General features: G+C 38.9%; 1 protein-coding gene across 1 annotated transcript in view; it reads left to right on the plus strand.

Moving 5' to 3' along the window:
- The first annotated feature begins 1,457 nt into the window (after nucleotides 1-1,457).
- The window catches only part of LOC109084421 (disks large homolog 1-like), a 113,455-nt gene continuing 87,759 nt past the window's right edge, over nucleotides 1,458-27,153 (plus strand). The window contains exons 1-3 of the mRNA XM_042758308.1: nucleotides 1,458-2,004; nucleotides 2,162-2,293; nucleotides 4,152-4,327. Of these exons, the coding sequence (XP_042614242.1) occupies nucleotides 1,986-2,004; nucleotides 2,162-2,293; nucleotides 4,152-4,327 (327 nt within the window). The 5' untranslated portion in view covers nucleotides 1,458-1,985. The remainder of the gene's footprint in view (nucleotides 2,005-2,161; nucleotides 2,294-4,151; nucleotides 4,328-27,153) is intronic.

Genomic DNA, 27,153 nt, shown 5'->3' on the forward strand with positions numbered 1-27,153 from the left:
AAGCTCTTTATTAACATGCCTCCAAAGAAAGCAGAGGGTGTGTGCAACTGTAATTATACATAGTTAGCAAAGGATGAGAGCTTAGAAAGGAATCAGCTGAAAATCAAGAAGTAACTTCCCATGAATCATTAAGAAATTGAAAGGAAACTCTACATGCATATTAGAGGTGAACTGGGATTTCATTAACATCAAATTAATGATGTTATTGCATCAAGATGTTTGGCTGTTATACAGTCATGGGTCATTTAAGTAATGCTAAGGGAATCAGGTTCCAAGAAACAGTACAGTAGAATTTGCATAAGAATACATTCATTATAGGCATAATAAGTCACTATAACAAGTCAAGGCTTGTCGAATTGTGTGGGCGGCAAAAGTATCTGTCACAACTGTGGAAATACTCCTCAGACATAGTATTCAATTTGTACACATTTTTCATCAATGGATCATTGTAAATCTGTGAATATTTTCTGCTCGTACAGTCATTCATAGCATAGTTTATTTGTGCCTGAAATGCTCTGGAAAATAACTTCTGACTCGAATGGGCGTTTAAAAAAAGACACCACTGTTTATTTTGTGTGTGGCAGACTTCACCCCACCCAAGCTGTGGCAATGTGACAGCACCCCGTGACTCGACATCCACCCTTCACAAGAGTCAAATGACAAAAGCCATTTCAAACATCAAAACAACTAACAAAAGCCAGTCTTAGCCAGACTTTGTCTTTGCTGGTAACAGTATGCCTTTGATTGGATGCCACAATGCAAAATAGTATGATAAGTTGCCTCAATCTGAAAAAAAAAGAAAAAGAAAAGAAATGAAAAACAAGAAATTAAAAAGCTGTAAAATGTCCACAAGATATCAGCACTCTTGGAACTGCGCTCAAATCATAAAAATGGAACGTGTAATAAAATGACAAAGTCGTCTTTCATTTTTATACTTCTGGGTGATAGTACCGATGACAATCAGTAAGTAAAGCAGGATTTTAATAATTCCAGCTGGCCATTCAAGAGACTATGAACCTCAGTCGCAGCCATTTCATCAGCAGAAGCAGGCTGATGGATTATGAGTCTTAATCAGATGTCATGAGATGGTACGGACAGACAAATAAAGACATAGGCCTATGCACCATATAGATAAAAATTGCTTTGTTGGTTTAAAAGAAATTTAAACAACAAACATATTCTGCTGTACTAGCACAGTAAGCTCATATACTTTGAACAAGATTAGTGTTCTGTGGTTCTTATATAATTTCTACAGATTTCATTACTTAAAGTGAGGATAAACTTAATAAAGAACTCTTTTACCGGCTGCTTTCTCGCAGCAGCTGAGTGAAGAAACCTGAGCGCTGACTCCTTTGAGCGCAGAGGGAAGGCAGTAGATCACTGGATCATGTGATCTGTTTGCATATCAAGGTCGCCATTTTGCAGGAAAGTTTGGGAATTTCGGGCACACTAGAAGAAAGAGGAAGTGGTGTGCTGAAGAAGTTTCGATTACGGACGTGAGCGGATCCAAGACTTCAGTCAGGAGGGAACGGGAGGGATGTATGAACGGGAACCGTCTGCGAGTGAACTTTATCTGCACTTCAGCAGGGATTATTAGTACTTCTGCCTGTTCTACCACTTCCATTGCAACAGTTCGGAAGCAGTTTTTCCAAATCTTTGTAATGCACTTTGCCGATTTACTCCATTCATTCATTGTGCAGAAAGTTTGTCACAGTTGAGAGTTGTATGAAAGTGTCCACGGGGGTCCTGCCGCATCTGACAGGGTTATGAGTGAAGTGGTCGCTAACAGTTTTATTGGATTGGAGGATTGTTGATATCGAGCTTTCACATGTCAGTCTGACCCGGTCAGCGATCACCGGTGATTGTTGATCACTACGAAATCGAAGTGACGCGACTGAAAGTGAAAGTGATCAGTCATTCATTCCAATGGTTTATAGCAGTCGCCCTTTAACAGTTGTGGCACTTTGAATCTTTGAGTCTTGATCATGCCAGTAAGAAAGAAAGGTAAGGTTGCTTTAAAATGTGCATATTTAAAATGCTGTGTTTTAATATATAAGTAATGGGACAAAATGTATAATGAATATATTTTAAAATCTATATTTTTTACTTTGTTGTGTTTTGCCAGTGTTTCTCAGCAGGGTTTTTATAATGTGTTTTTCAGATGCTCAGAGGGCACTGCAGCTTCTGGAGGAATACCGAACTAAACTCAGTCAGACTGGAGACCCTCATCTCAGACAATCAATTGAGAGAGTCATAAATATATTTCAGAGTACACTCTTCCAGGCTCTTATAGGTGAGTGTCTGCTAGAGCAAACATGTTTTCCGCAAGGAAGTTTCTTAACACTTGTCTTGTTGTGCTAAGATCGTGGAACAGGTTTGACTTCATCATTTGACATGTTTGACATTTTCAATGATGTGTCGCAGCAGTGTTTCCCCCCTTATTCTACTGCAAATAAAGGTGTTTGCACATTGCAATTTAAATATTTTTTTTTCTCCTTAAAAGACACTTAAAATAAAAAAAGTTTTAGGATTGGAAAGTTCTGTTCGTTTTTATTTTTATGCTTAGTTGTAAAATATTTCATCTATTTGACCTATTTTTCCCTCGGCTTGGCTCCCCTCTACCAAATAGTGTTTTGTGTGCAGTAATTTCAAGTCAATTTTTGTTAATTTGGGAATATCCTTTGAGTTTCCCTTTTAAGCAGGCTCTTTGGGACTTTATGAAAATAAGATAAAATGGAAAAGGAAATTGGTGGTGATAAGTTTTTTTACTGTTAAGAAAGGCTAGCAGAACATATCCAGAAATGGCTATGAAAAGAACTTGGAATGTTTTTGTATATTTGTTTTATACTGGCAGCTCTTTGCACTGACTTTAGTGGGGACTTTCAAAAAAGGTTGTTGTGTGATATTTTTGAAAAATAGATTTTGTAATCAATTTGTGAACAGTTAACTGTTTACAGTACTGTTAAAAATGGAAAATGTACTGGTAATTTTCTGCCAGGACATTATCTATTAATATTACAGACATTTCCGTCAACTAAAACACAATGCAATGCAGTGATAAATTCAAAATACAAATAAAACGCTTGTAAAAAAATCAATATGTATCATAATAAACCATACATTGTTATACCGTACAATACACTCCCATTGTTTAGTTTGGCCTGGACTCTGCATGAATCCAGGGAAGTGCTGTTTACAACCATAAAGAATATTCAGGTTTCATGGTGTTATTATTTGTCCATCTGACTGTTATAGACTGAAAACTCTCCGGTATCTCTGAAAAGTTAAAAGAATGTTATTATTTTTAAACATGACTTAATCAGAATCTCACTCCACCACACAGAAGTCCTCAGTATGTTACATACATGTTTGCAGCTATGTGTGGGTAGACATGGCATGCAATACTTTTAGAAAATCTAAAGATTAATGCAATTTGCTTTTTCAATAAAATTTTGTAATGCTGTATTGAAGAAAGTTCAATCCTTACTGGTGCAGCCATTATTTTTGGTGTAAAATTTAGTAGCAGTAGTCTATAACTGTTTATCCATGATGCATTTATCCAAAGCAACTTGTAAAAAGTGTATTGTATTGTAAGGACAATACAATACCCGACTTGATGACTAATGAACAATATACAACTGAACTGTAATTGAAAATGGAGCACATATATTCAAGTCATCATTTGTATGTGTTTAATGTATTTTTGAATAAATTATTAGATCCATACACATATGCACAAACACACACACACACACACACACACACACACACACACACACACACACACACACACAAAACAAGTATGCTGCACACTCTTAGTACACTCACTCTTTGTAGTGATCGATAGCGTAAGAGTAAGACTGAAGCTGTCTGAATTCAATTTGGGCTTTGCTTATCTGTAATCTAACTCTGGCTGCACTAGTACTTATTTTATCAGTTATTTTATCATTGTTACTTAAGAGAAGTGTCAGGCTACAACAAATTCCGGTTAATTTGTTCTAGTAAGGCATCATAGCGCAAATAATGTAAAATCTGCATTTTCATAAAAATTGATTTGACGTATCTTTGATTTTGATATTTTAGGGATTATAGTTCTGTTGGTGGCTTTTTAATCACAGGTATTTCACTATGCAACCTCATAATTCTTTCAGATATCCAGGAATTTTATGAAGTGAGCCTCCAGGATAATGACAATAAGCCCATAGAGCCGTCAAGCCTTCAAACCAGAGAACCTTTTCCTCCAGTTAATGAATGGAATCTCACTGGCCTTCCCAGTACCATTGGACCAACAGAAACTGTGCCCAGCAGCAATGCCCAAAGCGAAGAGGTAAGCAGAATGCAGTATGTGGATCTTGAATGTCATTATTGGTTTTGGACTAATTGCTGGTGTTTATGACAATTGTTGGTGCAGTCTTTATTCTTGCGGAAGCAGTTATTTTTCATGCAGTGATTCATTCTAAAACGAAACTGTAGCTTAAAGACATGCAATGGTTACTACTCCTTCGTGTATGTAGGAACTATTTTCATTGGCAGATCAAAAATAGACAAGGTAACTGTTTAAAATGTAAGTTACATAGCATTAACTTTTTGTCTATTGAGCTGTAATGATATTTGGATAAACAGTATGATTTTGAATGATATATTGCTTAACTAAAGAACCTGAATTGTAGTCAGTGTCGATATTTGTACAGAGGTTCTATATACTGTAAGATCATTCAGAGACACTCTTTTGTCATGTCATAATGTCAGTTTCAGAAGTTGACTCTGGTGAACCTACTTCAGGACATCCAGTAGTTGTTAAACTTGTGCTTGAAAGATAATTGAGGATGTAATTAAAGTTCATAATGCTGAGCGTTTGAAGTGTTAAACATTTGAGTGATTTAAATGTGTTACTCCAAAATAGTACGCTGGAGTTCTGTGACACTAAATGCAGAACTTTAAGAGTTGCCTTATTTAATAATATTAATTTAAATCTGTTAAGGGGTGGTCATGCATTTTTCATTTAAATTGTTGTTCACATTCTAGAGAGTGGGCAGATTTTCCTTCTGTTGGGATTGGAAGTGATGTGCCATGCTGTGAATAGAAAGTGTTTTAACAATGCATAAAACTCTCATTTCTATGAAGTCTCAAATGAATCAGATGAGTGTTTGAATGTCTCCACTGACATAGAGGATGTAGCTTTGTGGTGTTTTATTATTTATTTCAAACTTCTGTTTCTCCACTGTGATTTTGAACGCACGTAAGAAACAGGAATTGGGCATAACATGCCTAGAAAAATATTTCTGAGTTTAATGTAATAATATAACATGGTTAATACATTGTATTTTTTATTTCTAACATTTTAGGATTTTACTATAGCTTCCTTGATAATATTACAGAACCATTTAACGGTTCATATGTTTAATTTATGAAAAAAAATCACTTATACATTATATCTTAGCATAACATGATCAAAAACAAACCTGCTTACTTGATTATTAACATGACTCAGTTCAGCTTTTACGTCTTGTTTGCTTATCACCGTCATTGTGATTTGTGAGTGGAATTTTAAGGACACTGTCTACGAAGTTGGAGCATTGCAAACATTTAGCATTTTTTTTTGTTGCAAAACGTAAAGTCCAATGGTTGATGTTGAAACTGCAGGGCAGAGGCGTTTTAACCCACACAGTGACGTGCTGCTGGAGTGCGTGCGTTCAGAGGTGAGGGGAGCACATTATGCTGGTCGGTCTCCCTGTGGTGCTCCTATCAACTCTGAACGCGCGTCAATATGAGTGCAGGCGTCCTCCTCCTCAGCATCCCTGACACACTGCCGCGGAAAGGAAACATGAGGTGATGCAGACTTGACTTCTTTGAGTATGTGGATGCGGACGTTGTTTGCTGAACTGAGAGTAAGTTCCTTTCGCGTGAGCAATGCTTTCATGCATGCATTCGCATATTTTAGCGACAGGATTAGAGCAGCTGGAATGAGATGCTGAGAGGTCGCACTCTGAAGAATGGACTGTTTATGTATCGTTAGCACAAAGGTAAGACATCCATATATGTGTTTGCAGTGTTCTTCGTGCTGTATGTCCAGAGTATGTTTAATATACAGAGCATTATGATTTTTTTTTTTTTTACTTAATAGTATTAAACCACTTAATTACTAAGCCAGTATGATTACTTTGATAAGAAATAATGCCGCAAAAGGTTATCACTCTGTGCAGTGTGCACCGATTAGTCTGTTATTTAGAAAGTGGTATTTGAGCTTAAATATTTAGGAGGCGTCCGTATAGGAAAGAGTTACACAACCGCATTTTATAAGCAACTGACTCCCTTAAGATTTCAGGACTCATAAAGGAATTGAATCGAAAGAGGTTGATACATGCTGTGAACAAAGGAGCAGTCAACAACTGGTTGTCCATCACATCTTTAACATGCATATTTGCAGATCTTTGCTGTCAATCACTTGTGTTAGGACTGTCAGCCTCTTTCAGATTAAGAAAAATGGCCCACTGTCAAACCTAACAGTCAAGTTTATTAAATTAAATGAGTTCATTTTACGCAAATATTACTGAAAGTTCTTTGCACTTAATAGTTATGTGAACTCAATAACTGATTATATTAAGAAGAACTCAAATGGAATACATAACAGCAGATTTCTAGCTCCCAGTATGCTTTGCTTGAGATTACATGGGATTGTAAATGTTTAAATTAAATGTTATTTTATGCGTTTTTGCACAAGATTAATATAAGGGGAGATATGTTAGTGTTGTTTGGATTTAAAGGGATTTCTTATGTCTGTTATGTTATGATTTTTGGGTGAATACCATTGTGCGTAGAGCCTTTGGTTAAGACTACCTCTATATTACTTTTTTTTGAGTAGTATTGGTACTTGCTGATGCAGTCTCTTGTTATATTAGCACATTTGTGCTTTAGCATTGTGCTTCTGCTATCTAGTAGTGAAGAGTCAGTGTTATAAAATTTAAGATGTTAGAGTTTAGTTTCAGTTATAAAAACAGAGTGGAGTTTAATTGCATTTTAGGAATTTTTTTTTGTGATTTATGATGCATTTTCACAGTACTCATAACTATTGGTTTCTAAACTCAATTGAATTGAGGCAACCAGTTTACTCAATTGAAACGAGTTGAGTTTTACAGTGTGTGGTTTGAGAGAGGATCAAAACTCTTCTTGAGTGTCCGCAAGGAGGAACTGGGAAAAAAATTAGACCGTATTTGTTGGCTGCACATCTGAGAGCATGAAATCAGCAGGAGCTGCCTGAAACTTTGGAATAGAAATTAGAATAATTAAAAAGTGAATCCTTAAAGATGCAGGCATTAATCAAGGCTAATGTGAGTTCATGATGGGAATCATCTTCAGTTACCTGTTGATACAGACATTATTTATTGTGTTTCTGTGTGCTGCCCTATATAGGACAACATTTCTTTCTGTCAACTTATTTATATAAACAATATTTAAGGATGAGGGCTCCCATTTCAGTCGGGCACAAATGTGTGTCACTAGAATTGTGATGATTAGATTCATTCCAAGTTGTTCTTACCTTAATGTGATCAGAGTACACTTAAGTTGGGGAAATTTGTAAAAGGTGTTTAAAATGTAAAGCTGTTTATCATTCAATGCCGATTATGATCACTCATCACCATAACAGAATGCTGAAGTGTTTTCAAGTCCCAGCCATCTGGAAGTACTGAAAAAATTAGCATACTGAGATCATAGTCTACTGATTTTATCCTTTACCAGAATTTATTTAACTGTCTTTAAGCACACACCTGCATCAAAGAGTCCTCTAGAATTCACCAGTTATTATCGCAGGTTTGCACATAAAGAGGGTGTTTGCTGAATGCGGAGCACTTGCAGTGTCTGAACACTTACAGGCATGCACTTGAAATATGCTAAATTTATGGTTATATAATCTGTGGTGCTAAAGATGCTTTTTCTACTTGGAGTGCATTATATTTGTCTGTAGTGGCAAAAGCACAGCATCTGTGCTGCTGTAAATGAAGACAAGGCCCAGGGGTCTCTTCTAAAGCCTTGCATGCTTGGAACTTCCAGACTTTCCCATGTTCTCATATGGGCAAATAACCAGTAACCATCTCCAGTACTTATTTAGCTACCTTGGGAGTCATGAGTTGAATTTGTGATTTAATTAAAAAAAAAAACATCTTAATTGAGGCGAGAGTTCCTTTCTAGATAAATCTTGACATTTAAAATTCAGTGCTTGGTCTTGCACATGCATATTGTTTTAACAAGAATGTCATTCGGTGTTCAGTGTAAGTGTTTTTAGTATGTATTTTACTCTTCCCCCTTTTATTGGTTTGCTTTTTACTGAGTGGTTTGCCCTTTTTGAGAGCCTCTCTTTGAAGAACAGAATAAGCATGGTTTGCAGAGAGCAGCGCACTGTCAGTTTAATGTGACTGGTGGATGTGACTAAACTTAAAATATGTTCCTCTTCAGGAACTCGAGCTGCGTCGGTGACGCTTTGGGGAAACGCCCTCAGCGTGAACCGCTCTGAATCACGTGTGTAATCAGTCCAATGGATGGGCGAGACGTCATAGGCGGGTGACGTCAGAGACCAGGAAGCTTAAAAGCAGGTGCGGCGAAGCCGGCATTAGCCTCCTGTCTTCAGCAAGCGCTCTGTGTGTGTCAGTTACTATCTGTTTGTGAGTCTTATTTAGTGTTGTTTGTCCACTGATAAGCTCCATTTGTCAAAGACTTCAACCAAGAGAAGGCTTGGGCGAGAGCAGGCAGCGTTCAGGCTGTGTGTTTTCCCTGCCCGCAAAGAAAAAGGGTAGGGACACACGCACTTTGTGTGTTGTCTGCTTGAGAGTGAAGCGCGCAGAATCAGCTCTCGAGGGAGTTGACGGCTGCGATGCGAGCATTTTGCTTCACTCTCAGAAGGCTCTCTTTGAGGAGGGAGCCTTCACTGGTGTTTCTCGCAGTGCCAGCCCCGCTTTCGCCGAGGTGGAGCGGTGGTTGCGCTCGCGGGTTTCGCTTTCGGATCCGCTGGAAGGAATGTAGACTGTCAAGTCCCTATCTTCTTCCTTAACCACCGGATCCGGCGCCCGCCTTCGGGGTTTCGGAAGCCCGCGTTTGCGGTACTTTCTCCCCGGTGAAAGGGCGCGACGCTCGTCCTGTCTTTCTCTAAGGAGATTGATGTGGAAGGCGTCGATGAGCTCGGCAGTTGCACAAGCATATTATGCTGATATTATAATGAGCAGCTTTAATGAGGAGTGGAGCTCGCACAGTCGGCTCTCGGGGGGCTGATTGTGCTTTTCTCTCTGTTAAGCGCTCCGCTCTCGCCGGGCAAGCTCCGAGGAGTGTGTCCGTGCATGCGATCTCGCGGTTGCGGTTCCGCTGCTGCTGAGGCACGGAGGCGACTGAGATCGTGGGGATCGCACATGATCTGGTGAACGGGTTGGAGACGGCTCGTCCTATCTCCACCCGTGTACCCTAGATCTAGAGATACATATCTAGCTTCTGAATCCCACCCTGCGGTTACTTCCCCCTCTGAGACAGAGCTCGCTGCTGCATGCTTTCTCGCTGCTCTCGCCGGGCACGCTCCGAGGAGTGTGTCCGTGCGTGCGATCTCGGGGTTGCGGTCCCGCTGCTGCTGCGGCACGGTGGCGACTGAGATCACGGGAATCGCACATGATCTGGCGAACGGGTTGGAGACGGCTCGTCCTATCTCCACCCGTGTTCACTAGATCTAGAGCTCGTTCTCGAGGTTTGGAAGCCCACGCTGCGGTTTCTTCCCCCTCTGATGCGGAGCTCGCTGCAGCATTCATCTTTCTCTGAGGAGATTGATGTTGTTTGTGTGACTGAGTGCAAAAAAAAAACCAGGAGCGCGCTGCCGAGGCAACGTGTATATTTCTTGGTTTCGTTTGATGTGTATCTTTCCAGACCGTGTTTACTCGTCTGGTTATTGACTACATTTAATTCTGAGGAATAAATTTAAATATTTATCTGACTATGACAGTTAGATGTACAGGGGCTCCTGGGTTGTAATTTCTCGAGTGAAAACACGTGTTTACCTCTCTTCCTCTGAGGAGGTTGAGGCGGTCAGGGGCTGCTAGGCGGAGCAGTCCCAACCCCTACTGTGTTCCAGCCCCTCGTGCCGGGGGTGTCACTTCTTGTACTCCGCTGATGCTAGAGTCAGAGTGGCGCTCTCAGGCTGAAGGCTTCTAGTGGAAAGCGGTTCTGCGGACCTTCATTTTCGCTGGAGAGCCTTCGTCATAACGTCCTGACGCATAAGGCTTAGGACTTTTTGAGGGCCAGCTCCCTCTGGGGAAAAGCGGTGTACACCGCATTACACGGTGCCCGTCTCTCCTCAGGGCCCTCAGGAGATCGATCTGCCAACCCTGCCGGTGTTCCAGGGCGCAGCGGTCTCCGGCGAGCGCTTCTCTCAGTTAACGCCCGGAAACATAGCGGTGCTAAGAGGCTCGCGATCTCTACGGAGGTCCCTAGAGCAGCTAGTGCGGTCGTCCCCTGCCGGTCCGCCGCTTCAGGGCACCGAGCTAACTGCTCTGATGACACCAGAGATCAGTCTCGAGAGGCTGATTCCCTTAGTAGACTATTTGGCAGCGTGAAAACTACTGCCAAATGTGTCTCAGTGGGTCCTGCACACTGTAGTGAGAGGCCACAGAATCCAGTTCGGTTCTCTTCCGCCTCAATTCAATGGGGACCTTTCCACCTTGGTGGGCCCCGAGCAGGCTCTGGTAATGGAACAGAAGTAGACACTCTCCGAGGACGGAGGCCATTGAGGTGGTCCCTCCTCCCGTTGCAGAGTCCGGGTCCTACAGCCGGTACTTCACTGTTCCGAGGAAGAATGAGGTGTTGCGTCCTATTTTAGATCTGTTTTTTTTTTTTTTTTTTTTTTGAACCGCTCAGTCAGGGGACTGAAGTTTAGCACGCTTGCACAGACCAAGTCCGAGGACTGGTGTGTCACAATCTATCATAAGATGCACTTCTCCATCCTTCTTCATTGGAAGTTCCTGAGGTTTGCTTTTGGGGGCAAAAGCCTACCAATACGGTTCGTCCTCTGGCCTTGCACTCTCACCCCACGCTTTCACAACTCAACCACATCGAAGATTGGTTGATATTAGCTCGATCAGAGCGGTTGGCGGTTCGGCATCGAGATGTCGTTCTCGCTCACATGAAAGAGCTGGGGTTAAGACTTAACGCCAAGAAAAGTGTGCATTCTCCATTACAGAGAACCACTTATCTGGGCGTGGTGTGGGATTGGACCACGATGCAGGCACGTATGTCACCTGCTCGGATCGAGTCGATCCTCACTTCAGTCGTGAGAGTGAGAGAAGGCCGGTCACTCTCTGTCAAGCAGTCTCGGAGATTGCTGGGTCTGATGGCAGCTGCGTCCAACGTGAATACTATTGGCCTGCTGTACATGAGATCCCTACAGAGGTGGCTCAAGACCCACTTCGCATGCTAAAGGTCACGCGGCGGTGCCTACGTGCCTTGGACATGTGGAGAAAGCCTTGGTTCTTGTCTCAGGGCCCGGTGCTGGGAGCTCCTTGTCGCCACATAATGCTAGCGACGGACACGTCCCTCACCGGCTGGGATGCGGTCATGAGTGGCCACCCTGCCCGCGGTCTGTGGAGTGGTCGCCATCTGACATGGCATATAAACTGCCTGGAGATGCTGGCCGCGCTTCGAGCTCCTGGACCTGAGAGATCACCATGTGTTGGTGCGCACCGACAACACAGCGGTGGTCTCTTACATCAACCACCAAGGAGGTCTGCGCTCACACCGTTTGTACAAACTAGTGTACCAGATCCTTGTGTGGTCCCAGGACGAACTCCTCTTGCTGAGAGCAGTCCACATTCCTGGGCATCTAACTTGGGAACAGACATCCTGTCGAGGCAGGGGCTGAGGCCCGGGGAATGACGGCTTCACACTGAGGTGATGAAGCACAGTTGGAGAGGCTGGCCAGACTCGGGTGGATCTGTTTGCAACTCGAGAGACATTGCACTGTCCCCTCTGGCTTCCTCTGACTCATCCAGCTCCACTGGGGCTGGACGTCATGGTACAGATGTGGCCGAGGCTTCATCTGTACGTTTTTCCCCTGATTGCTCTGCTCCCGGGAGTTCTGGAGAGAGTGCGCTGGGACGGAGTCCGGCTGCTGTTAGTAGCCCCGTTCTGGCCGGGCCGGGTATGGCCTGATTTCTCTTTTTGACGGCACTCCATGGGAGGTTCCCGTCAGGAGAGATCTCCTCTCGCAGGCGGAGGGTGCGCCCCCGCATGGAGCTTAGAGGCTGGAGGTGTGGTCTCTGAGGAGGCACAACTCTTAGCTTCAGGTCTCTCAACCGAGGTTGTTGAGACTGTTCTCCAATCCAGAGCTCCCTCAATGAGGAAACTGTATGTCTTGAAGTGGAAGCTTTCACTTCTTGGTGCGGAGACCGCCAGCTCGACCCAGTTAACTGCCCGGTTGGTACAGTGCTGGAGTTCCTGCAGGACCTTCTCTCTGTAGGGTTGATCCACTCCACCCTGAAGGTCTACGTGGCGGCCATTGCGGCCTACCGCGCCCCTCTGGGTGGCCAGTCAGTGGGCAGACCCCCTCTGGTTACACGTTTCCTCTGCGGTGCGCTGAGGCTAAGGCCTCCGGCCAGAAGAAGCTTATGCTAAGCGGTGGATCAGGATGCTATCCTGAAGCCTCGAGTCCTCTGATCTCCCCTCTCTTGGGGGTCAAGACTCACTCCTCTGAAGTTTGGCCATTGGACGTCTGGGTCCTGACTCCTTCTCTTGCTTTAGCTGTGCAGTTTCCCACACTAGGCAGAGATTTGTAAGTCTGGCGGCGTGGGCATTCTCGTTCCCCAAAGTGTCACCGACGCAGCTTGAGTTCCTGAAGAGGAACGTCTAAGGTTACGTATGTAACCCTGGTTCCTCGAAGGAACGAGACGCTGCGTCGCAGTGCCACACTTCCGGCATCTCTGCCAGCGCTTGCTTCATCCACTTGAGGCTAATGCCGGCTTTGCCGCACCTGCTTTTAAGCTTCCTGGTCTCTGACGTCACCTGCCTATGACGTCTCGCCCATCCATTGGACTGATTACACACGTGATTCAGAGCGGTTCACGCTGAGGGCGTTTCCCCAAAGCGTCACCGACGCAGCGTCTCGTTCCTTCGAGGAACCAGGGTTACATACGTAACCTTAGACGTTTTCAAGTGCCCCTGATTTCAGACATAAAAAGATACAGTCAGTTAGCCTTTCTTCTTTTCAGGTGTTGAATTCTGATTACTTAAAGGGGCAATAATTGATAGCTTCTTGTCATAATTTCCCTCCTGAAGCCAGTTCATAATGTTTTATAATGTAAGGCATCTTTCACCAAAAGATTTTGTTCTATGTGACCAGTGTGCTTCCTCCTCTTTAACTGAAACTTTAAGTATTTTGCCATAAATTTTTATTTTTTTTCATAGGAGGTGGGAGAAAAACCTGACATAGTCAGTTGTCGTTCTGCTCTAAAGTCAGTGGAAACTAGTCCAAAGCTAGTGGTGGGCCTATATATTTGACATTTTTAATTATCAGCATTGGCTGATAAATTATGCAGGACTTTTATTTTGACAGCACTGAGAATGTAATTTAAAATAAGTATTAGCTGGTCTTTATTTACGAAAGTGTGAATATTACTTCCTTTTTATGTTTTAACAATTTCTTTATTTGAGAAAAATACTATAATAGGATTACATAATATATGTTTGTTACACAGAAGAGCGTACGCCGCCTGTGCACTGCTCAGATTTGCCAAAATGGCGCTATGCTGATTTGGAGAGACACAGAGGAGAGGAATTGTTGAATAAAGTCGTTATTGTTGTTTTCTTCGTCTACAAAAAATATTATTGTCGCTTTGAACCACTGATGGCAGATGGACTATTCTGACGATGCTTTTTATACTTTTCTGGACCTTGACAGTGTATTTTACTTGGCAGCCTATGGGACAGTCACAAGCCTCCCGGCTTTCATCCAAAATATCTTAAATTGTGTTCCGAATATGAACGAAGCTTTTACGTGTTTGGAACGACATGGGGGTAAGTGATTAATAGGTATTTTAAGAGAGATTGTTGTTTTTTTTATCCAAAAATAAAGCGTCTTATCAGTTACCTTTGTTTTATATCTTATCCATATGACTTCTAAAAAGAGATGTTAGGCAGAATGATGTCATTTAGTTATTTTTTCATATAGCTAATTAAATGGTGAATAAGAGAGTTTCTCTGCTATCTCATTTTGTGTGCCAGATATATTTATTTGTGTAAATTAATTGTATAATAATTGTAATTACATATGATTTTCAAAAGTGATTACCTTTATTTATTTGTTAGAATATGTATAACTCAATATTTTAACTAATTGCAAAAGCTGAATAACCAGTCAAAGTCTACTGATTAATCAGTCCAATAATCGTTGGATTAATCGATTATCAAAATAATCGTTTGTTGCAGTCCAATCAAAAAGTCCATATTATTCGACCACTAGCTAGCTCTAAGAGATTTTCGTTGAACACTATACAAAGCATGCACATGGGTGGTCCGGGAAGGGAGTATTCAGTTCCAGTATGTTTACACAGTAAATCAAACTCTTGTCCTTATCACCCCCCTCGATTCATAACTGAGTAAATCAACCTGTTTTAACAAACTACTACTTTTCTATTTTTAGTTAATGCATTTATTGGACCTATTCCTGCAATAGTTGTAACCTGCACAGATGTAATCATTACGGATAACCATCAGAGCTCACCATGTCCTGGGATTGTGTGATTTGTGAGAGAGTTTCTCTCTCAGGGCTCCGGCTGGGTTCATTTGAGTTCTCTTGCAGGTTTGTGTGCAGCAGATGTGCTCTGAATTTTTCTCTACCACCACAGCAGCAAAATCTTGCTGTTAGCACTTAACTTTTTGGATTTTTTATGAACTTTTATCTTATGTGTGTTCAGAAGGCCCAGAGATGTTCTTATATTCTTGGAGGTCCTCCATAGCTACTTAATGGGTCTTTTAGAGTTCTGTTGACAAAGAGCTTGTCTTAACTTGTATATTACACGTTTGGAATAATTCAATCGAACGTTTTGATACAAATTAAATGCATGTAATGAAATGACAGATTATGAAGTAAGTATTTTATTATTGTGCCTAGAAGTTTTTTTTTTTTTTTTTTTTTTTTTTTTTTTTTTGATTAGAGTAAATGTTTCCTTGGCTTACCTTTTAAGCTTTAAGTAGCTTAGCATTTATCCCTTAATTGTCTTTGGAAAGACCTATATTTGACTGTAAGAGAATTTGATCTTTGTCAGCTGAAATACACTCGAGTAGATACTACAAGAATAAGCTGTGGAAGTGTTAATGAGTAGTTGAATTACTCGAGGTCATTGCGTGGTGTCATTCTGTGAAGACTGGAGAGGACGTCCCAGGCTAAATGGAGGATCCAGATGAGGGACTGAATGTAAAGTATCTTGCTTTTAAAATTGCTCATGTGTCATGCTGTGTTATTTTCTGTATTTGAGTGCCATTTATAGAAATAAATATTGCTTGGTTATCCTGTTTTCTATTAGTTTGGTCCATGTAAATGTGGGTGCTGTTTCTATGGCATATTACAAATATTATGCATATATGAGACGAAAAGATTTAAAGCATCTTTGGACATTTATATTTCTCAGGATCTGTTTTTGGTTATACAGTGTACTAATGGACTATGAATGCTGGTCCAAAGTTTATATTAGAATGATTTCTAAGGATCAGTGATACTGACAGCTGTAAGTAATGCAAATCTTGTTGTTAAGAATTGTCTTTTTAACCAGATTTGTCTAACTATAAGTTAAAAATGCCAGAGTAGGCATATTTTAGTGATATTTCACAAGATTTGGGTGAGTGACACCATGAAGAGGAAGCGATGTCACTGTTTGTTCCAGTTTGAAGCTGTGTTTCTCTTTCTTCTGAATAAAGGTCCCGTTAGAAGTATGATCAGAGGTTTTACACGAGTCCTGCCTCTTACAGCCTGTTTGTTTCTACATGGAAAATATAGCTCCAACTGACATTCTTATGTTATGCATTTGCATTTCAAACAATCAAGTTATTTAAAGATTGTCCTATTTTCATAGCTTATGCTATATCACTTGAAAAAATTGCTGTTGGTATAATTAGTCATAAATCAAGTGTCTTGTGTGTTCTGTCCTGAATATGACAGTTTGGCAGTAGTTTGTTGTAGTTGAACAACTGTCGCTATGCAGGGATTTTATACAGTACTGTTTGGTTGTACTGCTGTGTTGATGTCAGCAGGGTTCGCAGAGGTCAACGAGGTGAGGTACGTGTGTCGGCGTCTAGAGCTGCTGGGGTGACAGTAGGTGGGCGCTGTCGGACGCTGTGGCTGAGTTCTGCACTCACACTTCCACGCTTACTGAGTCACTTCCCATTCACTTACTTACTGCCCCCACATGCACACTTCAGTGCTGGACACTGTAGCTAAAACATATCTCGGTTTTATATTTTTTATTTTTTAATTTATTTTATATGCGATTTGTCTGTGCATTGTTTTGACAGCCCGAGTCTTTGCATTCTGATGCCATCTCGCTCTTTAGAGTATGCACGGTACTCTGTGTCCCCATTCTGGCTCTCTCTTTCTTTCAGTCTGTGTCTCTCATGTACACCGTGTTGAGCTTGCCGAGTGGGTGACGCACGTTGGGAGATCCAGTCTGGTGCAGTGAGACCCCCAGCTTTTATGTCTTGACATAAACACTCCAGGGATAGGGCTTGGGCCATGACGTCTGGTGCAGCTGAGACTGCCCCTAGCTTTAGACATTTCTCATGTCTTAAATTTGATTAATTAAAAAATCTATTTCAACCATGGTAAACCGTGCTGTATTGGGGTGTAATAGCGCTGTTTGAAAAAAAATTTTGCCACTTTTCCTGCTTGAGCGACCACGGAAACACTCCTGAATATTAATTGCTATTAAGTGAAATTTCCTGGGCTACTCACAAAAAAAACGGAGGAAAATTTCAAAAATTCGTACTCACAAAACTGCTGCATTAACAAAGATTGTGAAGCTATGTCTAACGTGACTATACAACAACCACGCTGTTATCTTAATATCACGCTAAGGTTGCTTTCAAGTAACGTTAAGCAAAACGATGGTTTGATATATCTGTTTAAGGGCAACTAGCAACAGGACAACAGCACAGAGACTGACAGGGCCGATAATACAGCGGGAAAAGAGCTCAAATACATATATATAAACTTTTGAAACACATAAGTTAGTTAAAAGTACATGTGAATGGTTGTAGCACTAACGGTTACTAAACTAGCAACTAGGCGGAGTGCAGTTTACCTTTGTCCGGATTACTGTATACTGTTTGCTTTATGATCTGCAGCTCCTTAACCCATCCATTTGTGAACTGCAAAACTCCAATGACTTGTAGCTTCGAACTGTTCTGAAGTGTAGGCGCTCAAAAACAAACAAGGTGGCCCGAAGATACACTCTTTGTTGGGATTTTCAACAACTCGTCGTCGGTGCTCCACTCTTTGTTGTGATTTTCATATTGGTTAATAGTGCCGATTTTGTCTTCCCTGGCACAATCAGCGTATCCCTGTAAATCCCACAACCTTTTCGCCATTTTAACATATTTTTTTCTTTCTCCCAACACTTGCTGTATGTTTACATTCACGACGCAAGAATGCAAGCGCGGCGCCCAGATGAAACTAACAAAAAAAATCACAAAAATATCACAAAGATTTATTATATGTAGATATATATATATATAGAGAATCAAATCACAAACCAAACTCAAACTTTGTCATTGCACAAACAAAAAAAACCTAAAGCAAAAAAAGACAAAGACAGATGTAACCAGTATTGTGATAAAAAAGAACCAAAAGAGTTAAGTGGAGTTGAGAGGGGTGTAGTCTGTGTTGTGCTGTAGATGCACTCTTATAGTTTAGTGGAGTTCAGTGGAGTTGACAGGGCAGTACAGGCAATCTAATGAGACACCTGCGGTGGAGCTGGAGGCAGCCGCCCACCCCTGAGTGTGACCCTGCTGGTCTGAGAGGAATAAATTACCTGTCAGTGTATGAGTATGTTGAGTAAGACTGTCAGCTTGTTTTTTTTTTGCTGCTGGCCATAGTGCATTACATATTTTAAGCATCACCACAGTCCTTGAAGTCACTCTCAGGGGACTTCAAACTAAATTCTCCTGAAGTCCAGATGCACAGGGGTGATATACTATGCCAAAATTGATTTACATTACTGAATGTGAGTATACTATACACAGCACACACTATGAGGCCTATAGTAGCTGTAGTTTTAGACTGGTCTCAACATTGTGTAGATGTTCATTTCATTTTGTTTAATGGTGGAGTGTGATTTTTATATTAAAGGAGCCTTGATTTATCATTTATTTTCCTTCTCATAGGTCCACTTATGTTATTATTTTAATTATGTTATTTGTGTGCTTCTCTTCATATGTTTTCATCTGTCTGACTTTAGAAAGTGTGGAAACAGAACAAGACATGTTTGTGGACTGCAGATTCAAATTTTGTTCTGAAAACTGAATAAAAAAAAATGTATCTTGTTTCAAAAGAGAAAGATCTTTTTGAATTAGTTTTTCCCTCATTATATGACTTGTTAAATGCAGTTTATTGTGCAAATACAAATGAATGATGGAAAATTTGAATTTGGTAGAATGTGGTTTGTTTGTTTGAGGGGTTTGATTCTTGAGGTAAACCTGTTGTAGCATTCAAAAGTTTATTTATTTATTATTGATCAAAGAATGCATTAAATTGATAAAAAAGTGACAGCAAAGACATTTATAATGTTAAAAAAGTTTCTATTTCAAAAACATGTAAACAGCATAATTGTTTCTTGGATAATAATAAGAAATGTTTATTGAGCACCAAATCAGTATATTAGATTTTTTTTATTTTTATTTGAGGATTATGTGACACAAAAGACTACAGTAATGGCTGCTGAAAATTCAGCTTTGTTATCACAGGAATAAATTACATATTAAAGTGTTATAATAAAAACAGTTATTTTAAATGGTAATACTATTTCACAATATTACTGTTTTTAATGTATTTTTGATCACATAGACAGCCTTGGTGAGCATAAGAGGCTTCTTTAACATGCATTAAAACAAAATCTTCCCACCCCCAATCACTTGAATGATAGTGTACCTTAGAATATTGACTCCCGTTGTGGATAATTTTTTGTGTTATAGCTTGGTCACTGAGATGCCAGGGTCTGCTTGGAGTTATAAAGCAGAGATTCATCTCTGTGTCCTTTTTGCTCAACCAGGTCAGGCTAAACACATCCCTGCGGTGATCTCTAGTCCAGATGCTCTGGTTTCCTTTGAGTCAGTGAGTAATGCACCCAGCCTGGGCACTGATTCTGGCAGGTGGAGCATTATGTGCAGCCATTCAGATTTTATTTTGCAGCCCTCACATCTGTAGATGAAATGACCAGTCATTGACACAATTAAAATTCTTTAATCTTTTTTTAGCTTTAAGACAAAGTGTCAAGTGTTCAGCTTATAAAAAAGACTGTTGCATTCTATTCCATTCTGTTTCCTTCTGTTCCTTTCCATTCAGTTGTTTTTAACATGATGTCTGATCAGAGTGCTGTGCAAGGTTATTATTGTTAACCAAAATTAAAATAAAAACATAAAAAATCCATTACTTGAAATAAAATAAACATTATTTGAAATAAACATATTATTTCAACATTTCTGACTTAAAGTACTAAATTTACAAAATAAACTGAAACTAAAGCCTAAACACTATATATATATATATATATGTGTGTGTGTGTGTGTGTGTGTGTGTGTGTGTGTGTGTTATAAATATTAATGATTGAGAAATTAAATGATTGAGAAATTAATATATATATATATATATATATATATATATATATAATGACAAAAATACATAATTGCTAAAACTTTAACTAAACTAAAGATGAAAACATAAAATATAAAAATAAATGCAAATTTAAAATATAAACAAAAACACAACACTGTTTTCAACTACAAATAGAAAAATTTAATTTGTTTTGGCTGTTCATTTACAGGACAATGGTGTTTTGGGGGCCTGAAAAAGGAAAAGTGCACATTCTTGAAAACTACTGTTATCATTACCATGCAAAGTATAAAAATGTGAATTTGTGAAAACTGTGACATCATGCGCATACATATTACATGTTCAGTCTAGAGGAACGTGTATGTGCGCAGGCAAAGTGACATCACCAACTACTGGCCTGGCATGCATAATAGAGTGTTTTTAGTTGTTTTTGCAGATCCGTGTGAAAGGACAGTTTTGACAAAGTTGTCATCTGTATGCTAACCTTTTCAGAATTGCAAAGGAAAAACATTTCCGTTTTTAGTACAGTCATTGTCCTGTAAATGTATCCTAAAATAACATTGGAGCGGTGGATGCTAAATCAGGCTCATAAAAAAGCTTTAAAAACAACAAATGGTTCAGACAATGCGCTGACTAGTCAATTGGGAAAATTAGTAGATTTGCACATCCCTTCTTGGAAATTCCTATTCCTAGACAAACCCAAATCCCTCACTCAACTGCCTATCTTGTTTGTAGCTCCATCTGTCCTGTGATTTACTCTGAGTTATTGCAGTCTTATTGTCAGCAGCTCCATGGCCTCCCAGTGTCACATGTCACAGCTGGGCATGTTTCCCTGGGTCCTGCCCAGCTTGATGTTTTTTTTTCAGCTCTGCAACTAGTTCGGCTGGAAAGAAACCATTCATCATCACTTTGATATGTCTTAAGCATTTGTTGTATTGAGGATGAGGAATTTGTTAATAATCAGGAGGGTTCATAATATTATTTATATAGTAAGAAGATTATGAATACCTATTTTGAGATTCAAAGTAGATTTAATAAAGGGACTGTTCAAAACGAGCATGTAGTTTCATGACAGTCAGAGTCTAGTTTTCAGGGCAAACTGTTTTTCAGAAGGTGTGATGAAATGTCACTTCCTCTTAAACATGACATATTAACAGCTCACTGCTGCTCCTTTGGTAAGTGTGAGAATATGAGTGGCTTAATCCATATGTAGTAGAGGAGACAGAATGATCTTTATTAGTTAAAACATTTTCAGGACATCAGTGTTTTATAGGCTTAACAGTAAGGATTTTTTTTTCTTTTACTGGCCCATTGTGACTGTGCCCCATATAGTTCAGATTTGCACTTGCCTTGCCAACATTTTCACTTTTTCACATTTCCAAAAAAAAAAACTACAGTACTAATAATAATAAAATAATAATAATAATTACAATATACAAATCATTTTTTTTTATTTAATTAATCTAATTGTAATAAAAATAATTAAATTAAATAAAAAAATCACTAGTCGTTCATGCAATTTCAACATCCTCATCCTCAGCTGTAAAAAAAAAAAAAAAAAAGCTTGGTGATGAATTTAAATATACAAAATTCACAGCAGCAATGTTCAATACATCACTTAAAATTAGTGTTTAACCCTTAGAAGGCATTAAAGAACACAGCACTGGCTAAAACTCTCACACTGGCCATCAGGCCATCCTGTGTTGAGGGTATTTAAGAAATGCTTGTGGTCAGCCTAAAAACCTAAACATGTGAGAATAGTGTAGTGTAATGTGTAATATGTAGTGCTGCATTTTTTTTTTTCTCCTCATAAGGAGATGCATTTGGGACACCGGCTTTCTAATTCTTTTTTCCATACAGTTTGAGGTCATCTCCACACCACATTATAAAGGGATTCAGTATTTATTTTAGTCATTTGAAGCAGCTCTATTTAAAGGAGTTTCCTGTGTCAGTTCCCCCTGGATGTGTAAACTGTGATTATAGGCCCGTTACATTGTGGTTTCAGGAAAACTATAAATGATGTTCAGCTGCATTGCTTACAGATTTTTAGAATTTATGTATATAATCTTTTATATAATCTCAGCAGTATGTCAAAGTGAATATGTAACCTTTAGGCCTTATATCATCCTAAATCGGTTACTTTGCCATTTAATGATCAGCTGATTGTATATCATCCGACTTAATACACTGTTACTAACAAAGTGTCTCTCTGAATTAACTAACTGAATGAATGAACGAACGAACGAACGAACGCATGCATGCATGAATCCATTGAATGAATGCATGACTAACTGAATGAATAATACAATGAATGAATGCATGAATAAAACAATGAATGAATGCATGACTAACTGAATGAATGCATGAATAACACATTAAATGAACGAATGACTAACTGACTGAATGCATGGCTAACTGAATAAATGCAAAAGTAACACATTAAATGAATGAATACATAAATAACCCATTGAATGAATGAATGAATGAATGAATAACTAACCAATTAAAAATTAATAATTGAATGAATAAATAAATTAATGATTGATTGAATGAATGAATGGACATACTGATTTTGAGTTTGTTAATTATTTTCTGTATTAGGCTATTTATTTTGTTTTGGAAAGAAGAATCTGTCCAGTGATATGACAATAAACTAGCACAGCTGGGAAATCGGCTGTGTGGGTTATTTATGCCATTCAGTGGCCATACATTCGGAGCAGATATGGGTATCCCTGCAGCACGTGTTCTGTTCGCAGTTCATTCAATGTCAATGTCTGTGATTGAAGGGAGCATGATTACAGGACGGTGAGGTGTCTCTGCCTGCTGAGAGCTCATAGCTGTGGAATGGACTGATGGAGTGATTTTGCTCTGTGTGGGAGGCAGGAAGGGCTGGAGGTGATGTGAAGGAGCCATGAGTCAGTTTGAGCTTTCATAGGTCACCACCTGCAAGCCATACAATCCCTTCATGTTTACAGACAGAGACAGAAAGTATCCAAAATTAAAAAATAAATAAAATAATTAAAACTAAAACAAAAAATTCCGAGCAAAATCAAACAATCAAGGGATCACAATCTTGAAAATGTTCTTCAGAAAGAAGAAATTTCCTAAGATAACTTTTAAGAAGTTCCTAAATGTTCCTAAGTGCAATTCTTAAAAAATTCTCAAATATTTTCTTAATGGTGAATTCTTTTTTTGGTCTAAATCACTGCTCTTTAATAGAGAATTGGTCGCTCATAACGTCATAAAAGTGAAGCCACCTCATCGCCATATTTGTATTCCCATACAATCTATTGAATGAACAGGAAATCATACAGTTTTAATGATAAAACATCACCTAACAAGTCAACGTTTTTATATCTGAAATCTCGCTGTACATTCTTACAAGGTAAACATCCTAAGCATGTAAACGGTTATTTGTTTAATGTCGGGAATTTCCTCTGCTTATTAAAAAAGTTAACTTCTTATACATTACAGTAGGGAATATCAGATGAGCATGATGAACATCAGATGAACGAGATATATTTATATAATTAATATAATTTATACATTATATATTTAATATATAAACAATGTATTTTTCTTAAATATGTACATGCATGTGTGTGTATTTATTTATTCATAATAAATATACGAAGTACACACACATATACTATGTAAACAAAAACTCTTATTTTGGATGCGATTAACTGTTCATTCTTCACCCAAATCCCACCTTTTTTTTTTCCTGTGGTGAGTTACATTGGCATCATTGAGTGTCAGAAAGTAATTGAACACTGCCCTCTACTGTACTGGGCAGAACCAGGAAAAAGTTTGTGGGGGGGGGGTGACCACAATGTTCTGGTCTAGTGTATTGCAAACTGGAGAAAAAAGAGAGAGAGAGAGAGAGAAAAAACAACTAATCAATTTCCTCATCTTAGAAGTTGTATTTTTCTAGAACAGTGGTGTTCACTGTGTTGCTGCATGAACTGGCTCTGTGAATAGATCTTGCCACACCACTTTTCAGTTTATGTATGTTCACCTGAGAAATAGAAAGTTAGTTTTGTTTTTTGTTGGAGTCGTGGCCTAATGGTTAGAGAGTCGGACTCCCCAATCGAAGGGTTTGAGTTCGAGTCTCGTGTGGGTGGGGGAATGTACCATTCTCTCTCCACCTTCACGACTTTTCAGCAAGGCATTAACCCCCCAACTGCTCCCCCCCGTATGCATCCGGGTGTGTGTTCACAGTGTGTGTGTGTGTTCACCTCTGTGTGTTGTGCACTTCGGAAAATAGAGCACTAATTAGTATGGGTCACCATACTTGGCTTTCACGTCACTTTCACTTTCACACCAATTTTTTTTTTTTTGTGTGTGTGTGTGTGTGTGTGTGTGTGTGTGTGTGTGTGGGTGTGTGAAATAACCACAAATGTTAATCGTCAAATTTGAGATTTGCTTGTGAGAATGATGACTTTTATTTATGTGCAGTGCTTCAATGCAAATATTTGAGGGACTCAACTATTCATTGTTTATATTATATTTATTAACCTCATAAATGTCTGATGAGCAATCATCAAAAGTTCAGTATCACCTGCATGACTTTTGGAACCCTGTAACAGCCACTGCTTAATTTGCCTAAATCTTGCACTAAAAATAATAATACTAAAGACAGACGCATGAATGTCATAAGATCATGAGCGGTAATTGACATTGTGTCTCTAAACAAATACATCTGTGTGATTTAGATATACTGACAGGACAGATTTTTTTTTTTTTTACTTGTTGTGTTTTCATTTATTTTACACTATCAAATGCACAAGCTCATGTTTATGCATTTAAAAACTTAAACCTTTTAATGTTGCTTCAAAAATAACTACAATAATACAATTAAAAGCATATTTCTTGTAGCATTTATGTTACCACTAGCTGTTGTTCAGTTGTATTATTATTATTATTATTATTATTACTATTATTATACTATTATTATTATTATATAAATTAATATTAAATTAAAATGGTAACAGCAAGTATTATTGTTTTTCAACATAAACATTAATATTAATTATTAAATAAATAATAATTAAATAATTATTAGTAGTAGTTGATCAAAGTTGTTTGTTAAAACAAGGCATTTGACCAGATTCTATGCATTTCCATGAGAGAAACAAGTAGCATTTTGTCAAAATGATTCTGTGGTTCACGTTTTGACCACAGAGGGGAGTTCCTCATCTTCTACCAGAAGTGCTGGAGCTGAAACTCTCTCTGCATTGTAGGGAAGAAAGAGGTCTTTATATATAACAGATAACTGCAGAGCTGTCACCACAGCTTGCCAGGGCTATCCCAGAGAGCTCCTATGTGGCTGTGCAAGAGCAACAGTTCGTCTGTATGAGGCACTGTGACAGATTGCAGATTGGGGTGGGCGGGACCATCTGTGTGGAAGAGTCAGTCATGTACACAGGGCCTAAACGATACAAGGGGTCACCAACTGGTGGACTCCGATCTGAATCCGAACCACAAAGCCTTTGACATTTATGAAATAAATAAATGCCAAACTCTGTTTTTTAGTAAAATCAAATTTATATCAAACACATCAAGGTCAGCTCTTTAGAGCCATTTGGGTCCTACACCGCCACGAGTTGCTACTACAGTTAACTGTTGCTACATTCAGTTCAGCAGTCGTGCGTGCATTTAAGAGAGCAGAAAGCGGCACGCAGACAGATCAAACAATGGCATTCTCAAATATTAGGAAAGTTGACGGGTGCTTAAAAAGTCTTCAATTTAGTTGTTTAAAATTTAAGGGCATATAAAGTCTTAAATGGTACAAGAAAGTCTTAATTATGATTTCAGGAGGTCTTAAATTGTGGGACGGAAAGACAAGAATTGCGATATGGCTTAATGTGACAATTAAACTTCTAAAGGCATTGATTTCATTAAATGAATATGAGCGCTGCAGGTTTCTGTACTGCCTACTGGGGAAAGAGCCGTGTTTCTGCTGTCCTGAAAGCGCCTCCTGCTGGCAGAGAATGAATTTGCATTTTCATTAAGCACTTCTGCTGTTTTTGTTCAGATCAATGTGAAAATCAATCTATGTTTTTACGGTTACAAGCACGCAGAGCTGTAAATGTGAACTGGTGGATTGATAAGAAGGTAATTCATTATAAAAATGTAAACAATTAAGAAAATATATTTGTTATTTAATTAATATAACAATAGAATGATGATAATTGTTTAAATTAATAGAATAATTGATACTTTTGACTCAGTTTTAAAAAAAATGGTTTAATGGCTGAAATGTGAAGTTTATCGTTTTATCAAGCTTTTTGTTTTTGTGAAAACCTGTTTCTGAACTGAACCATGCTTTTTACAGTCATTTTTATTTTATTTGTACAGGTTTAAAATGTCTTAAAGTCTTAAATTTGAGCTTAACTATTGTGCAGATACCATGGTCTGGAAAAAACCATCCGTTCATGTTTTTTTATATAATTATCTGGACCTCGGCTGGTGAGGAGGGTTCGGCCTCAAGCAATTTTAGTTGAAGACCATACTCTATACCGTGCTGTGGGCTGGAAATCAAAGAAGAGAGAACATGAGAAACCAAATACTTACTGGACTGAATAATCTAATTCTTGTAATGAAAGATGGACCACTACTTCCATTAAAATTTTAAGTGATGTTTCCTGTTATACTGCAGCTGTCTAGATGGCCGTAAATGAACCCATGAGGTATTTCCCCTGCGAGGTATATCCCGTACTGGAGTGTTAACAGGCTTACGTGTGGCTCAATAAATCTAAGTAGCCTTACGAGTCGTCAATCTTAATGGCTTCCTGCTGAGAACGCATCCCTGCAGCCAATGTCAAAAGCCATGCCAGTGTCATCAATGTACCTATTTTTAACAGTCCTATATATTCATTCAAGAGGTTTTAAGTACAGATGTGTAATTATTTACCTTATTTTTTTTTACCTACAGATGTGTAATTATTTACCCTATTTTTTTACTATAATTTTTTTGTCCAGCAAGGTATGGAAACAGTGTATTTTTGTTGTTTTGTTGGTGGTGTTTTGAAGAGTTGGTTTCTTCCCATTTAGCTGCTTGCTGAGCTGCAGACATATATATATATATATATATATTCTGTCTGATATATATATATATATATATATATTTTTTTTTTTTTTTTTTTTTTTTTGATTGTTGTTAACAGATGGTCTACCCTTGAGGTTAATAATCAGACTGTTGAGTTGGTACGAATGTTCTTCATGGTCCATTTTTTGTGTCCTTATCCTTTTCTATTTTTCTGCTGCTATATTGTTTCCCCAAGACATCTCACTAATGCACAGTGTTATAATAA

This window comes from Cyprinus carpio, chromosome A6 (assembly GCF_018340385.1).
Source record: "Cyprinus carpio isolate SPL01 chromosome A6, ASM1834038v1, whole genome shotgun sequence".
In the NCBI taxonomy this organism is placed as follows: domain Eukaryota; kingdom Metazoa; phylum Chordata; class Actinopteri; order Cypriniformes; family Cyprinidae; genus Cyprinus; species Cyprinus carpio.